Below are 17,180 nucleotides of genomic sequence, written 5' to 3'. Positions count from 1 at the left end.
CCACATCTAGTTTGACAAGTAAAACCAGGCTCATTATTAAGATTTCTATTTTTAGAAGATAAGAGGTAGAAGGAAATTAGATGCTCTTAAGTGTTTTTCAGGATTTATGTTTAACAAATAAATATTTGTTATCTGTTGTAAAGCAAATGTGTTTTATGTATCATATGCATGTTTATTTTCAACACAGTTTGTTTTTATCTTAAGATGCGCTTCCTGAAGGATTCAGTCAGGAATTTGAAGAGCCGCAACCTAAAAGTAGGGCAAAATTTCAGTCTCCTCAAATACAAGCCACTATTACACCTCCATTGCAAATTAAAACAAAAAAACAGGAAGAAGACCATAAGATTAAGGTAATTTAAGAATTAAACATTAAAAGTTATATAAGATCAGAGTGAAGTACATATAGTTTTAAGAATACAAATATTAGGTTTCTATAACATTTTTACTTCTTAAAAATAATAAATGGTTTGCCAGACTTTTCTATCACAGCCTGTCTTAATTATCTATTATTGCAATAACAGACCGCCAGAAAAGATAGTGGCTTACACCAGCTATTTATTATTTCTCATGATTCTGGGTCAGCTGTACAGTTCTGTTCTAGGAGGTATCTGTTGGGGCTAGAACATCTAAAATGGCTTCTTCAAACATAGTACATATACAAAATGGAATATTAGCCATAAAAAAGAATGAAAATATGGCATTTGTCAGTAAATGGATGGAACTGGAGACTATCATGCCAATCCCCCAAAACCAAAGGCCGTGTGTTCTTTCTAATATGTGGATGCTGATTCACAATGGGGGTGGAGGGGAGTAGAGGTTCACCAGATTGGACTGAGGGGATGGGAATGGGGAAGACAGTAGAATGAATTGGACATAACTTCCCTATGTTCATATATGAATACATGACCAGTGTAACTCCACATCACGCACAACCACAAGAGTGGAAGTTAGGCTCCATATATGTATAATATGTCAAAATACATTCTGCTGTCATGTATAACTAAAAAGAACCAAAAAAGTAAAAACAAAATTAATAAGATTTTAAAAGATAAATAAAATAAAATGGCTTCTTCGCTCACGTGACTGATGGCCTCTGCTAGAGACTATCCAGGCATCCATTCATCGTGCAGTCTCTTCACATGATAAGTAAGTGTGGGTTTCCTCATGTGGTGGTCTCTGAAGAGTTGGATTTCCTTACAGGGCATCTGGCTTCCAAGAAGAAATATACATGTCTCTTGATATCTGTAAGGACCTATGAGAATACCAAAATCTGTGGGTGTTCAGGTCTCTTAAAGAAAACAATGTAGTATTTGATATATCATTTAGACAAATCCTCTCATATATTTTAATCCTATATAAATAGTTGTTGCACTATATTGCTTGAGAAATAATGACAAGAGAAAGTTCTTATGTGCAGATGCAATTTTTCCTGAATATTTTGTATTTGAAGTTGGTTGCATCCATAGATGCAGAACCAACAGATATAGAAGCCCAACTGTATTTTTAGACAATGAGCCCCAGTATACAAATTCTTATCAAGCCTGTGCTTTAATCAGTCTTGCTAATCTCCCATTGGTTGAAGCAAGTCACATGGCCAAACCTAAAATCTCTATAGAAGACAATTGTGGGAGGATGTGAACCCTGGGAAGTGTAGTTTATTAGGACATTATACTTAAATATTTTTCATGTTATCAAACACCTATGGAAGCATCATCCTCATAAAACCCCAGTTTTCAAGAAACAATACTAGTTTTTAACAGTGTTCTTTTCATTCTTTTTTACCCCTTTATGTAAAAATATTTTTTGGATTTTGCCAGTTTAGACTTCTCAAAGTAAAATTGACTTGCGTTCATTTTTACTTCACTGAATAAAGATTATGATTTTTGAGACTTTTATATGCCCACTTTTCGTATGAGGAAGTATTAAAACAGACAGTTGGTGATTTTGACACCTTTTTCTAACTTTTAAGTCTTTCAGATGTTTGCTTTTTCTTCCTAGACAAAAAAAGAAGAAAAACCTATGGAAGTAAATATGAAAGAGTGGATTTTGCGATATGCTGAACAACAAAATGAAGAAGATAAGAGTGAGAATTCTAAAAGTTTAGAAGAGGAAGAGAAATTTGACCCTGTAAGTAGGCTTCTAGGTGAATATTCCTAGATAAGATTTTTAACTTTTTGACCCTTAGTTTCCTTATTTGTAAATTGGAGACATACCTCTACAGATTGATATAAAGATGGAATAAAATAACAAGTAAGTAAAAAATTGACCCAGAGTAATTTCTTAATAGATGTTAGTTACATTTTCCCCACATTTAAAGAGATAATCATCAAATATTTTGAATGATTGTTACATGTAGGGAGTGTGCTAAATAATAAAGAACCTGTAAGAGGTAGGGCTTTAAATAATAAAGAAATGTAAAATACATTCCCTTACAGAGTAAACCTATAGTTTGGAGAGAAAATAAATATCATGTGATAAAATAATAATGTAAGGCAGAATATGCTAAGAAAGGAATATGTTAGCTTCCTGTCACTATGACAAAATACCATAGAGAATCCACTTATAAAGAGGAAATGTTTGCCCGGGGCATGGGTACATGCCTGAAATCTCAGTGGCTCAGAAGGCTGAGAAAGGAGGATGTTAAGATCAAGGCCAGCCTCAGAAATTTAGTGAAGCCTCCCGAGCAACTTAGTGAGACCCTATCTCAAAATTTTAAAAGGGCTGGGATATAGGGATGTAGCTCTCTGGTTAAATTACCCCTGGGTTAAATCCCCAGTATTCTCTTTGAAGTTTCTCACCTAGTGACCTAACTTCCTTCCACTAGGCCTACCTCTTATAGGTTCTACCACCAGAAGCTAGTGGCCAAGCCTTTATGTTAAGGGTCTTTGGGAACATGTAAGATCCAGATAATTACAGTGAATAAAGCAAGTTGTGGTAAGAAAATATTAAAATACACATATTTGACAAAGGACTTCTACCTAAGAACTTGTGAAAACCAGACACCTCATAAAAGTAGATATTTAGATAGCCAGTGAACATAAAATATGTTCAATATCACTAGTCATCAGAGAAATTAAAACTACAGTGAGATATCACTATATTTCTTGTAAAATGACTGAATTTTAAAATAGATCTGTAATACCAAATGTTACAGAGGATTTGGAGCAACTGGAAAACTCATACATTGCTAATGGGAGTATGAAATGATACAACCACTTTGGAAAACTTTGGCCCTTTCTCATAAAGTTAAACATACACTTTCCAAATGGCCCAACAATTTCATGTGCAGATATTTCCTTAAAAATGAAAACATTGTATGCAAATACTCATAATAGCCAAACACTGCAGATCACACATGTTTGTCAATAGGTGAAAAAACAAACATTGTGGTATAAGTTATAGAATACTGTGTAATATGATGAATCCATTTGTGTAAAAGAAAAACACATATTGACAGTCTTAAAGTTTAGAAGACACACAGAAAGCTCTTATTAGTGATTAGGTTTAGTAGAGTAAGGTAGGATAGAAACCTTTTTTTTTTTTTTTTTTTTTTCCTACACGAGTTTTTTAGCCTTGTGCCTTATTAAAATCAAAAATAAATTTTTTTTTAATTTTTTTTTTTTTTTTAGTTGTAGTTGGACACAATACCTTTGTTCGTGCTGAGGATTGAACTCTGTGCCTTGCACATTCTAGGCAAGCGCTCTACTGCTAGACCACTACCCCAGCCCCAAAATAAAATTCTTTAGGGCAATTTAAGTCTGCTTTAGGTTTCAGAGAAAGAAGAGGTGTCTTCTGATGGGAGCATTAGGTCAAGACTTGAAAGAAATGAAACTTGAAAGATGCATAGAGTTCAAACAGGCAAAGAATGATAGAAAGTTGGCCAAATGAATAAAATAATGTGAAGCAAGGGGTGCAGAGGTGGAATTATACACAGGTCCTTAGGTATTAAAAAATAGATGTGCAAAGATAAATGTTAGGAGTAAATAAATGAATTCACTTAAGACTGGAAGACTTTGATACCCAGAAAATGAATGTTAACTACATGGTAAAAAGCCACTATAGGACTGGCTGACTGACAAGAAGAATTTGACATTTTAGCTCAAATTGAGTAGTTTGAGGGAGTTCAAAGTAATTTGAAAAGCTACCCTACCCATTTTGGTAGCTGTTGCACTTACTCAGATGTGATATAATGACTGAAATTTGAAAGGAAGACAGACATTTCAAAGGAAAAATCAGCAAAAACTGGTGCTTTACTGAATGTACAGGCTAAGGAATATTTCTCCAAAAATATATAAATGGCACTAAACACACAAAAAAGATGTTCCACATTATTAACTACTAGGGAAATGCAAATCAAAACCACTGCAAGATACCTCTTCTTACCATTTAGGGTGGTGACTACCAAAAAACAAAAAATGTATTGATAAAGATGGGGAAATTGGAACCAATGTGTGCTGTTTGTGCTAACATTAAGTGGTATAGCCTCTGTGGAAAATAGTTTGGCAGTTCCTCTAAAAATAGAATTACCTTATGATCCAGCAATTCCATTTCTGGGTACATACTGAAAAGAATTGAAAGCAGAGTCTTGGAAGAGATATTTACACTGTGTTTTTAGCAGTGTTTTTTTTTTTTTTTTTTTTTTTTTTTTTTTGATAGCTAAAATGCTGGAACAATTCACATCAACCAGTACTTGATGGATAAGTTAAATTCTTCATATAGGGGCTGGGGTTGTGACTTAGTGATAGAGTGCTTACCTAGCATGTGTGAGGCAATGGGTTTGATTCTCAGCACTGCATATAAATAAATAAATGTCCATTGACAATTTAAAAAATTAAAATGCTTCATATATATACATACAAGGAATATTATGCAGCCTTAAAAAAAAAGAAATTCTGGCACATGCAATAACGTGAGTAGACCTTAAGGACATTATGCTAAGTGAAATAAGCCAGTCACAAAAAGCAGATACTATATGACTCCACTTATATGAGGTGCCAAGAATAGTCAAGTTCATAGAGACAGAAAGTAGAATAGGGGTTGCTGGTGGCTGGAGGAGGGGGAGGAATGGGAAGTTACTATTTAATCAGTATAGCATTTTAGTTTTTCCATATGAAAAGACTTCTGGAGATCCACTGTAATTGCGATGGTTGCCCAGCAATATGAATGTTCTTAATGCCACTGAACTCTCCACTTAAAAAGTTAAGGCGATACGTTCCTTGGGGATAAAAATGTTAAGGGAGCCAAAGGTGGCAGATACAAAGGTAAAGGGATGGTAGTATCAGTGCCTTATATGGAAAGATTGAAAGGATAAGTATGATTTTGGTGAATTTGAGGAGATACCTAAGCCTCCTCTTAATACCATTTGATGTTTGCTTCTACACAAAATGGTCCCAGAATTCACCTTGTTCTGCTTGCTTAATTGTCTTTTTCCTCTTCCTCTTAACAATTATTTCATAGCAGCACCACATATGCTTTTATTTTCTCTATCATATGCCTTTATGTTTATAGTCTGCCATCATTTATTAACCTAAGGGGGAAAAAAACCATAACTTGAGTCTGGCTTTCAACTCTTGTAGTTTTTGCTTAGCAGAGTCATGTCCTTGTTTTGTCACATCCGCTTTCCTCAGAACTCCATTTTTGTTTTTTAAATGTCTCTCTGCTCCATTTGTTTTATTTCTCTAGTGAAAACATCCTAAAAGTAGCTCTGTTGGGTTAAAGGGTCAAGCCAAAAGATCATAGGTTTTAATATAATATAGTGCCATAGATAAATCTTGCTCTTTTTATTTCTTCTCGATTATTTTATTTGGAACAGAATGAACGATACTTGACTCTTGCAGCAAAACTTCTGGATGTAAAGGAGCAAGCAGCTACTTTTAAATTAGAAAAAAACAAACAAGGCCAAAGAGAGGCTCAAGAAAAAATAAGGAAATTTCAAAGAGGTAAACATTTTCAAATTCTTAGGTGTAGAAATGTATTGTCTTTTTAAAAATATGTCTGCTCTTTCCTGACAGTTCATGTTTGAGATTGGCAAACTTTATTTCTATAACACGCCAAATTATAAATATTGTAGACTTTGTGGACCATACAGCTTCTGTCATGACTTCTCAACTCTGTTATTACAACATAAAAGCAGCCATAAGACAATATAGAAATGAATGGCTATGTTCTAATAGAACTTTATATAGATACTGAACTATAAATTTCATATAGCGTCCACATGTCACCCAGTAGTCTTATTTTTATTTTTTCAACCATTTGAAAATATATATAAAAACCATTCTAACTCACCAGCCACACATAAACAGGCAGCAGGCTGGATTTGTCCTAGAAGTTATACATAGTTCACCAACCCCAGATTTATACATTAAAATACTATGTCCATTCAAGAAAAAGACATGAACACAATTCCTTGTATTTATTTCTTTTTTTTTTTTAATATTTATTTTTTTAGTTGTAGTTGGACGCAATGCTTTATTTTATTTATTTTTATGTGGTGCTGAGGATGAAACCCAGTGCCTTACATGTGCTAGGCAAGTACTCCACCGCTAAGCCACAACCCTAACCCCCTTGTATTTATTTCTGATGAAGTTTTTTTAAAAACAATATAAAATTTAAAAAGTAAATGAAACTAAATATCTTTCTTGGTAGAAATGGAAACTTTAGAAGACCATCCAGTATTCAACCCGGCCATAAAGGTTTCACATCAACAAAATGAAAGGAAAAAGCCTTCTATAGCCACAGAAGGGGAGAGTGCTTTGAACTTTAATTTATTTGAAAAATCTGCAGCTGCTATGGAAGAAGAGAAAGGTAAAATGAAGGAAAAGTGGTCAGGATATAATTTATGAGTAACAAAATATCAGTCATAAGTGTGTTACTTTGACTTTTTGCAAACTGCCTAAGTAACCGTGTAATTACACTTTGATAAGCTTTTTTTTTTTAAAGCAGTAACAATTGTGGTAACTTACTTGTAGAGCATTTTGGAATCACAGATACCTTGTCTCAGCTTCATTCCTCTCCAGTCATTCTCCAAACACCAGGTGCTTTTCTGTAACACAGATTGAAATGAGAGTTTCCTATTTAAAACAAACACACACCTTTTTAACCCCCTCCGTGGTGCTAGGGATTGAACTCAGGAACTCAAGTCAGGAGTTACATCCCTAACCCCTCCTGATAGAAACCTTCATCATGATAAAGACTACGTCAGTAACAAGGTCAAATCCTTTAGCTGGCATTCAGAATTCTTTGCCACAACCAACCTTTCTACCTTGTTTTCTCAGCTATATATACTCCAGCCACATCATTCTTCAAAACATTTGTTGTTTCATGGTTCCGTTACTCTGCTCTTATTGCTACGTGCTACTAGCCAACCTATCCCTAGGTACAACCCAAACAGCAGCTCTTCTTTAAGCCTTCCCTAGCTCCTTCCATGCCACCACACATAAATGATCATGAAATTCTGTGTGCTCCTAGGTAAATTATTGATATAGTTAGTACTTATATATTTATATAGCTAGTATTTATTTATTTCTAGATTGCATATTATAGTTCTACACTGAATTGTTACATATTAAAATATCCATTCTTTCAATAATATTTATTGAATCATTGTTCATAATGACAAGTGTTGGGTATATAGTAGTGGACGAAATAACCTGGTCTGCCCTATTCATGTATGTAGCCTAAGTAGGGATGGTAAACTTTAAACAGATATATGTGTAATTTTGAATTGTGATGTGCACTATCAAATAAAACTGGCTTTTAACATAGAGGTATCAGGATGGCCTAATTTGATTGGAAAGGCTTTGCTGTGACTTTAGCTCTGAGATCTGACAAATGAGTAGATATTAGCCTGGTAGCAAGCTGGTGAAAAAAAGCCTCCAAAGAAGCAAGACAGAACATTAGAAATCTAAGGTGAAAAAAGAGCTTATATCAGCATTGTTCTACAGAACTTTCTGTGATATAAATGTTCTGTATCAGGGGCTGCAGTTGTGGCTCAGTGGTTGAGCACTTGCCTAGCATGTGTGACGCACTGGGTTCAATCCTCAGCACCACATATAAATAAATGAATAAAATAAAGGTCCATCAACATCTAAAAAATATTTTTAAAAAATGTTCTATATCTGTGATATCCAACTACTAGGAAATATGAATATGAAACACTAAAAATATGACTACTATATCTGAGAAACTGAGTTTTAATTTTAGTTAATTTAATTAGCTACATGTAGCTGGTGGCTACTATATTGTATTGAGTTAGGCAGACTTAAAGCATTTGGGGAATTGACTTGAGAGCCAGTGTGATCACAGCATAATGGGCATGAGGGATGAGTGGCAACTGGTGGGCAGAAATGGCCACTGAAGGTTTTTGGCAATAATAAGGAATTTTCATTTTATATTTTATATAACAGGAAACCTTTGAAGTTGGTAGTAGTAACTAAAGTGACATCTAACTTATTTTTCAGTAACTGCTTATGGGGTAGCCTACCAAATGTTGTCATTCAGGTGGACATTTTATAAGAATATATAAATTCCTCAAGAGTGTGTGTGGCAGGGACGGGGGATTGAACCAAGAATCTTGTGCATGCTAGGCAAATGCAATACCACTGAGTTACATCCCCATCCCTTTTTATTTTTTGAACCGGTTTCACTAAGATGCTGAGTCTGGCCTCAAATTTGAAACCCCTTCTGCCTCAGTCTCCAGAGTAGCTAGGATTATAAGCATGTGCCACAGTGCTCAACAAGACAGTTTCTTTTAAAGATGCAGAATTTTCTATGGTCTAGTTCACTACTTAAGGAAAAGCAAACCTTTCTGTCTAACCTTTTTCCTGTTGTCTTCCAAAAGTGCTGTTCCCAAAGGCAAGAGGACTTTGATCACTCAAAAGAGAATTTATATTACTGCATGACTAGTTTAAAGAACCATTTTTTTGTCTTCCATTTTAGATAAAAAGAAAGAATCTCATGATGTAAGAAATTTTGACTATACTGCTCGAAGCTGGACTGGAAAGTCTCCCAAACAATTTCTTATCGATTGGGTTAGGAAGAATCTTCCTAAGAGTCCAAATCCTTCCTTTGAAAAAGTCCCAGTAGGTAGATACTGGAAATGTAGGTATGTTTTTCTGGTTAACTGAAATGACTTTTAGAAAAGTATAAAATGAAACTCATTTGAGCAACTTGAATTCACATTCAGGTTCATAGTGTGTATAAATTCGTATGCAGCATCTTTCATGAAAATATTAAAATAATTAATATAAATTTAAGTTGTTAACGGATTTTTCACTTTATTGATAATCTGACCTCAGTGTTGTTTTTTTTTTTTCTTTGACTCCTCTGTAGGGTAAGAGTAATCAAGTCTGATGATGATGTCCTAGTAGTATGCCCTACAATCTTAACAGAGGATGGCATGCAAGCTCAGCACCTGGGAGCTACTTTAGCCCTGTATCGTTTAGTGAAAGGGCAGGTGAGACTTTTTAGGCCTAGAGGCTTCAAAAATGATTTGTGAAATAATGGATGTGCAGGTTAGACATTTCCAATCTGAAATTGTGCTCCAAAATCCAAATCTTTTTGAGCACTGACATGATGGCACAAATGGAAAATTTTATACCAAGAAACTTTATTCACAAAGAAAATTATTTTAATATATTATATAAAATTGTCTTCAGTCTATGTGTATAGGTATGTATGAAACATAAATGGATTTTGTGTTTAGACTTGAGTCTCATCCCCAGAATGTCTCCTTATGTATATGCAAATATTCTAAAATCTAGAATCTTTCTGGTCCCAAGCATTTTGGATAAGGGATACTAAACCATTTGAGTTTGGCTTCCTTTCACCCCCTAAACACAGCTCAATCTCTCTCTCTCCTTCGATAGAAGTCGAAGTCCAAAAGAGACAGTTTTTTTATCTAATTTTTTTAGCTATACTAATTTACAGATTAAAAGTGCAATTTCGTTCACTTAAAGAGAATTTTTCAACGTTTGTTTTCTTTTGGGGGGATACCACAGATTGGACCTAGGAGCAACTACTGAGTCACATCCCCAGCCCTATTTTGTATTTTATTTAGAGACAGGGTCTTACTGAGTTGCTTAGCACCTTGCTTTTGCTGAGGCTGGCTTTGAACTTGCAGTCCTCCTGCCTCAGCCTCTTGAGCTCTGGGATTACAGGCCACCACACTGGCTTGTTTTCTTTTAGTGTTATATTGTCTCTTAACTTTAACATTATAGACATTGGTTTTTTCAGCTTTAGGCTATATGAATAATATATTTCCAGTTTGAGGAAAGATAAGAATAAAGTACAACTGAAGGAATGGTTTCAGTTCCATTCTCTTTAACAGAATTCATGTTCTTTTTAAAACTTGGCTTGTTGGCATTTCCTTTTTATAATAACTGGGAAATTAGAGCCATTGAAAATTTTAGCTGCTAATTAAGTGGAACTCCAAATAGTAATTCTTTTCTAATTTCTGGCCAAGTTTGTATGACTTTATTTTTGTTTGCAAGATAAAGTATTGTAAGCTATATTTACTTGGTAAAAATTACAATGTCAGAGAGATAATTTTGAGTTCTTTCATACTATAAAATTAGATTCCACCCAATATAGTTCATTTAAAATACTTTAATTTATAACTTTAATCAACTGCCAGAATCTCAAAGGAAGTTTTGTATGTTTTTTAAGTGCTCTATGGTTCATTTACATTTTATATAGTACCACTGTAGGAATAAATAATAAACATTTATTCTATAGTTTACCATGCTCTAGGAATAAGCACTTCACATGTGCTGACCTAAAGTTAACTTTGGAATAATCTTATGAAGAATATTCATAAGACATTGAAGAGACTATAATGAAGAGACTATTGTTATTCATTTTTAAATGCAGAAACTAAGGCACAAAAAAGTTACTGCCCCCAAAATCACATAGCTAATAAGTCAAGAAACCTGAAAATAATAAGCTACTTATGAATTTGCATCATTTGCATATGTATCTTAAAATAGTAACTTACTAGTTTGTTCAATTACATTTTAAGAAGAATGTAACTATCCTTCTAAGCTTAGATCTGCTGAATTTGGATATCCAGTAGTGAAAATAAAATACTGCTTTTTTTTCCCTCCCGTTATAGTCTGTTCATCAGTTACTACCTCCCACTTACCGAGATGTTTGGCTGGAGTGGAGTGATGCAGAAAAGAAAAGGGAAGAATTAAATAAAATGGAAACTAATAAGCCACGTGATCTTTTTATTGCCAAACTTTTGAATAAGTTGAAACAGCAGCAGCAACAGCAACAACAGCATTCTGAAAATAAAAGAGAAAATTCTGATGATCCTGAGGAATCTTGGGAAAATTTAGTTTCTGACGAGGATTTTTCTACACTGTCTTTAGAGTCAGCAAATACAGAAGATTTAGAACCTGTTAGAAACCTCTTTAGAAAATTGCAAAGTACACCCAAATATCAAAAACTTCTAAAGGAAAGACAACAGTTACCTGTGTTCAAACATAGGGATTCAATTGTGGAAACCCTTAAAAGGCACCGGGTAGTAGTTGTGGCAGGTGAAACAGGGAGTGGTAAAAGCACTCAAGTTCCACATTTTTTATTGGAAGATTTGCTCCTAAATGAGCGGGAAACAAGTAAATGTAACATTGTCTGTACCCAGCCCCGAAGAATCTCAGCAGTGAGTTTAGCCACCAGAGTGTGTGATGAATTGGGCTGTGAAAATGGACCTGGAGGAAGGGTAAGATACTGTACTCCACCTCAGTGAGTGATGACATTACTCATTTTTGCTCTTGGGATCCAACTGGAACCTGGACCATATTTGATTCTGGCTGTTATTGGTCATTCAATAGCATGTTTCAGGCACTTCTCATGTTTTTTCTAATTGGATATTATGCTATTGTCCTTCATATGAAAAGTTTATCATTAATCCTGTCATTAAAATTCTCATATAAAAGAAGACTATATTATCTTTATAGTTGAATGTTCAAATAAGTTACGTACAAAGTCAAACAAAAAATATAAACAGATCCATATTTTAATCTATTATATCTTTTGCAAGTCTTTTCTATGGAATGCATCCCTGAATGATTTTCATTCATTCTTTTTAATGAGCAAAGGGAAAAACAGCATAAATGAAAATTCTAAGCTATTTTCAAACCACATATTTTTTTAAAAAATGGAAAAAGGACTCAACTATTATCATGCATTTCATGTGCGCAAAATTGACTAAACCTTAATCAGGCTGACTATAAAGAATTAGGGATTCATTTAATAAATTAAGCTGGTTAGAACCAAGTATAACAAATATAGCTCATGTAACTTTCAGTTTATTTACTTTGAATTTTTCTTTCTGGAGATGGCATACAATATTTTCATCTCTAGGATGAGCAACCTCGTTAATTTTTTTTTTTTTTTTTTTTTTTAGCTAATTGGGTTTCTGTCAGAATATAAGGAGGAGGATAGACAGTTTCTTTGCTGCAGCTGTAGGGGGTGACACACATATGCATAAGTCAAAGGAAAGATTTCAGGAGTAAGAAAGAAAGTATGATAGGAATGGATGAGACTTGAAGATTTCCATTAGGTGTGATACTCGCTTTGTTCATCTGCTTTACAGGATTTTGGTGGAAGCTATTCTAAAATTCTGTTCCTGAGTACCTCAATGTTTTTGTTCCAAGATACTATAGTAGAAGATTAGTTTAATATTTACCAATGTTTTAATGATCATATAAATGGTACTTGAAGCCAGCTGAACAGCTTTTTGCATCAATTCCTTAAAGGGAACAAAGGGTTGTATAGTTTTATGTAACTGAAAACTAGGGAAACACTTGATGATAATAAATTGCTTTAAATAGATTTAGACTACTCTATAGCAGCAAGATCAGCATTTATGCTTCTTTTTGCTTTTTTCTCTCTCTCTTTTTTTTTTTCTTCTTTTTTATGTACCAGGGATTGAAACCAGGGCACTTAACCACTGAACCACATCCCCAGCCTATTTTTATTTCACTTTTTATAGCCTGTTTCCCAAATTACTTGTGAGAATATAATCACAAAATTTGTGTTCTCCTTCAGAATGCTTTGTGTGGATATCAGATCCGGATGGAATCTCGAGCTAGTGAATCTACCCGGTTACTTTATTGTACTACAGGAGTTTTACTAAGGAAACTTCAAGAAGATGGTCTTCTAACTAATGTGTCTCATGTTATTGTAGATGAGGTAAGTAAATTTTATAGTTGTGTCCGAATAGATTCTAACATTTTTCTATTAAAAAGATACTACTTCTGCCATGCCCAGTGGCACGCTCCTATAATCCCAGCTATTCCAGAGACTGAGGCAAGAGGATTCCAAGTTCAAGTCAGCCGGATAATTTGGCAAGACCCATCTCAAAATAAAAAGGACTTGAAATATAGCTCAGAGATAGAATGCTCATGGGTTCCATCCCCAGGGCAGCAAAAATAAAAATTTAAAAAACAGAAAGATGTTACTTTTAATACTAGCTAACATTTGTCTATGCTTACTAAATGACAGATACTTTACAAATAATAATTATTTAATTTTCTCTAACCATTGTCTCATTAATTATTTAATAAATGCTCTTTAATATTTGGTATATACTTGATATTATTCAAAGGATCATTCACCAATACACACACACACACACACACACTTATATAAATTCATTATATCCTTCCAGCAACCTAATGAAATAGATATCTTTATTTTACAGTTGAGGAAATCAAAGTACATAGATGTCACATATTGCTAAATTCACATAGCCAGTAAGTTCTTCAACCCTGGCATTCTGATACCAGTCTGGGCTCTTTACCACTATTCTGCCTCTTAGTTTTTAAAAGGTTTGCTCTAACTCTTAAACAAAAGGCAAAAAAAATCATTAATATGTCATTTTTTTTCTCTCCAGATGTACCTACCTCTACTTGAATCAAATTGGAATACACACTGAGTTATACCAAAAGTTTCACACTATAATTATTTTAAATGGCATACTAGCCTATCTATGTTAAGTAATTTGATTGTGTATCTTTTTTTCAAAAAGAGATAAGATATATAGCATTTTTATTATTCAGAAAATACTAAAAATTTCTCTGGTGTGAAGTTTTTTGTAAATGTTAATTCATTCACTAAATTAAGAAAGCAATTGTAAAAATTAGTCATTCAGTGATTTTTAATCAGTCAACAACAACATGGAGATTATTTTGTTATTTTCCTCCTTTTGGTTAGAAAATGTTAATAGAAATATTAATAATTAATATTGTGGTAGTAGGTAAGTATAGGAATTTTTATGTAAGGAGTCTTTTTTCCTTAATGGGGGCAGATTGTACCTTATCACTAACATGTTAGAAGGAGGCCAAATGGCTGTTTAGTAGGCCCTTGGATAACTCCTTCTCCCTGGAAGGGTTACCCATAGGGTGCACAAGATGATGAGGGTCACAGCTATGGCTTTGCATGGCCTAGACCTAGATTATATCAGTACCATCAAGAGTCAGAATGAGGCAAAAAATATATTTATAATGAGAAATATTTACTCCTAGGTGAGTTGAATTATTTCTGTCAGCTAGTCAGTAAGTTCTCCAGAACCTCCAAATTATTGGCAGAAAATTGCTTGGTAAATATAGATCCAGATGAACTGTAATTTAAAAACCAGATCAACTTCCAGAAGGTGTTTTCTTTGATGTTTAGTATTAGCCATATATTGTAGAAATGATTAACAGAATTGAGCTTCCCTTCATACCATCAACCCCTTAAACAATATAGTAAGAATAAAATAAGCCCAGTGAAATTCATTATCATGTTAAATATAAGGATGTAAGAGATGTTGGGCAGAGTTCATTATATTATACAAGACTCTTTTATGAAGATGCTCAAAACAGTACAATTCCCTGGGGAATTGTATGATTGGTTTTAGTTTATAGTCAATGTGTAGATTAAGTAACGTTTTTTGCTGGCTGCTCATATACTTAACATACAGTTTCTGAACACCTATACCAAGTGATCTTAATAGTCTACATATTTTATCTTCTTTTTTTTTTATTTTTAATGCAATCTTTATCTGTATTAATTATCATCTGTTTGATGAGGTTTGCCAGACCCATGTCATCCATCAGGTGTTTTCTTTCCTGACCTTCAAATGTAAATATCCAACCGCCTTCTAGATACTTTCAGTCTCAGAAACTTGGAATTCAGCATTTCCAAAACTCAGCTTTACCCCTTCTGCACATTCCTTGTATCTTGCCCCTTCTCTTCACTGAATCTCAGTGAATGATCCTCACAATCACCTAGTCAAACCCCCACAGTAAAAACATCCAAGCTTTTCTTTCTTTCCCCCAAGTCCCCTAAATCCTTTCACCTATTCATGTATATTCTGCCTTTCTGAAGTTCATTCACTTTTTTCTAAATTCACTGGTATCACCCTTGTATGAGACCACCACATCTTATTACTATAAAAGCCTCTCATAAATTGAACTTCAGCTTTCTGTTTTGTTCTCCTCTATTACATTGACCAATTGTAGCCAGTAACCTTTTTTTTTTTGTACCAGGGATTGAACCCAGGACCACTTAACCTTTGAACCACATTCCCTTTTCATTTTTTATTTTGAGACAAATCTTCACTAAGTTGCTGAGGCTGATGTTGAACTCTCAGTCCTGCCTCAGACTCCTGAGCATTTATTTTTAAAATAAAACACAAACCACATGATTTCCCTGCTTTAAAATGCTTTAATCACTGCCCTCCTTGACTTATTAGCATAAAGTCTCAGCTCTCTAATATGATCTTACACAACTATTAATGGGGTACCTCTGGAGTTTCTATTTTCCCCTGAAGTACATTACGATCTCCCTTTCCATCTTATGTACTTTATTTATTTATTTATTTGTTACTAGAGATTGAACATAGGGCATGATTTTATATGTTGGTGTCCCTTGACCTAACACCCTGTCCTCCCTTTCTCATCCTGTGGTTTTTTTGTTGTTGTTTGGTTTTTTTATTTGTTTTTTTGTTTTGTTTTTTTTTTTTATTCTCCCACTACCTTTTTTCAAACTCATCATTCAATTCTCAGAATTATTGGCAATTTTTCTTGGTACCTTTCCTGATCACCTGAATTAGCTACCCATCAATGTGATTTTGGGCCACCATATACAATATCCCAAATGACTAAAAATCCTTAAATAAAGAAAACTGTCTGGATTTTTTTTGCAAACCTCAGCATCTAACAAAATGCTGAGAACTTACTGTTTGGTGGGCTCTGTTTTGAAGATTTTGTTTTATCTCATTTGATTATCCCAACAGCTCTATGAAGTTTACATGATTTGTGTTTTCCTTTTATAGAAAAAGAAATAGACCTGGAGATAGTTAAATAACTTGACTGAAATCACTAAGCCAAGAACTAAGCCCAAATAATTGATTCCAGAGCTCAAACACTTAACCACTACTGCCTGCCTTCCAAGCCAGTGAATGATGAACACAGTTTTGTTATCTTGATGTAGTTTATCTTGTATGCTACTTTATATCTGTTATAAAAGGGAATAGAAATAAGAGTACAGAAAGAAGATAGACTTGTATATTTAGCAGATATTTGTTAAGTCCTGAGAATATATCTTGTTTATGCTGTATAGGAGATTCACAGTGATCTTCTCTAAAGTGCATGCACTGAAGGGCATAAAATTCTTTTTGGTGAATGGTAATAGTGAACCTGTCAGATTGCTACTGATTATCTCCATTTTTCCTACATAGTGGATAAACCATCTGTCTTCTGTAGTGATAACAGTAGAGTTTTATATTAATAGCAGAGAGTTAGGAGTCACTCCTTTAAGTTTGAGAGACAGTCTACTCTTATCAGCCACATGTGGTCTGATCTCCAAGCCATATCCTAGGGTAGAAGCCTACAGTGTGGCAAGTGGAATTGTTTAAACCTCTTACTAGACCTTATATATGATTAATTTTGGTATATCTTTATATTAGGTTCATGAAAGAAGTGTCCAATCAGATTTCTTATTAGTTATCTTGAAGGAAATTTTACAGAAACGTTCTGATCTACACTTGATTCTGATGAGTGCCACTGTGGACAGTGAAAAGTTCTCTACGTATTTCACACACTGCCCTATTCTCAGAATTTCAGGAAGAAGTTATCCTGTTGAGGTAAGTTTTTCTTGTAATATGTGTGTAAGCAAAAGCTGCATTCGTA

The 17,180-nt window shown here is 34.1% G+C and overlaps 1 protein-coding gene across 1 annotated transcript in view; it reads left to right on the top strand.

The window, feature by feature from the left end:
• Dhx29 (DExH-box helicase 29) overlaps positions 1–17,180 on the top strand; it is a 46,537-nt gene that overhangs the window by 12,884 nt on the left and 16,473 nt on the right. The window contains exons 5-13 of the mRNA XM_046456289.2: positions 205–350; positions 1,999–2,127; positions 5,813–5,939; positions 6,649–6,807; positions 8,941–9,106; positions 9,334–9,457; positions 11,114–11,722; positions 13,054–13,197; positions 16,958–17,134. Of these exons, the coding sequence (XP_046312245.1) occupies positions 205–350; positions 1,999–2,127; positions 5,813–5,939; positions 6,649–6,807; positions 8,941–9,106; positions 9,334–9,457; positions 11,114–11,722; positions 13,054–13,197; positions 16,958–17,134 (1,781 nt within the window). The remainder of the gene's footprint in view (positions 1–204; positions 351–1,998; positions 2,128–5,812; positions 5,940–6,648; positions 6,808–8,940; positions 9,107–9,333; positions 9,458–11,113; positions 11,723–13,053; positions 13,198–16,957; positions 17,135–17,180) is intronic.

This window comes from Marmota monax, unplaced genomic scaffold, assembly GCF_021218885.2.
Source record: "Marmota monax isolate L192 unplaced genomic scaffold, Marmota_monax_Labrador192_F-V1.1 WCK01_AAM20220418_F8-fsc00037, whole genome shotgun sequence".
NCBI classification, from domain to species: Eukaryota; Metazoa; Chordata; class Mammalia; order Rodentia; family Sciuridae; genus Marmota; species Marmota monax.
This window is presented reverse-complemented; position numbering and strand designations above follow the sequence as displayed.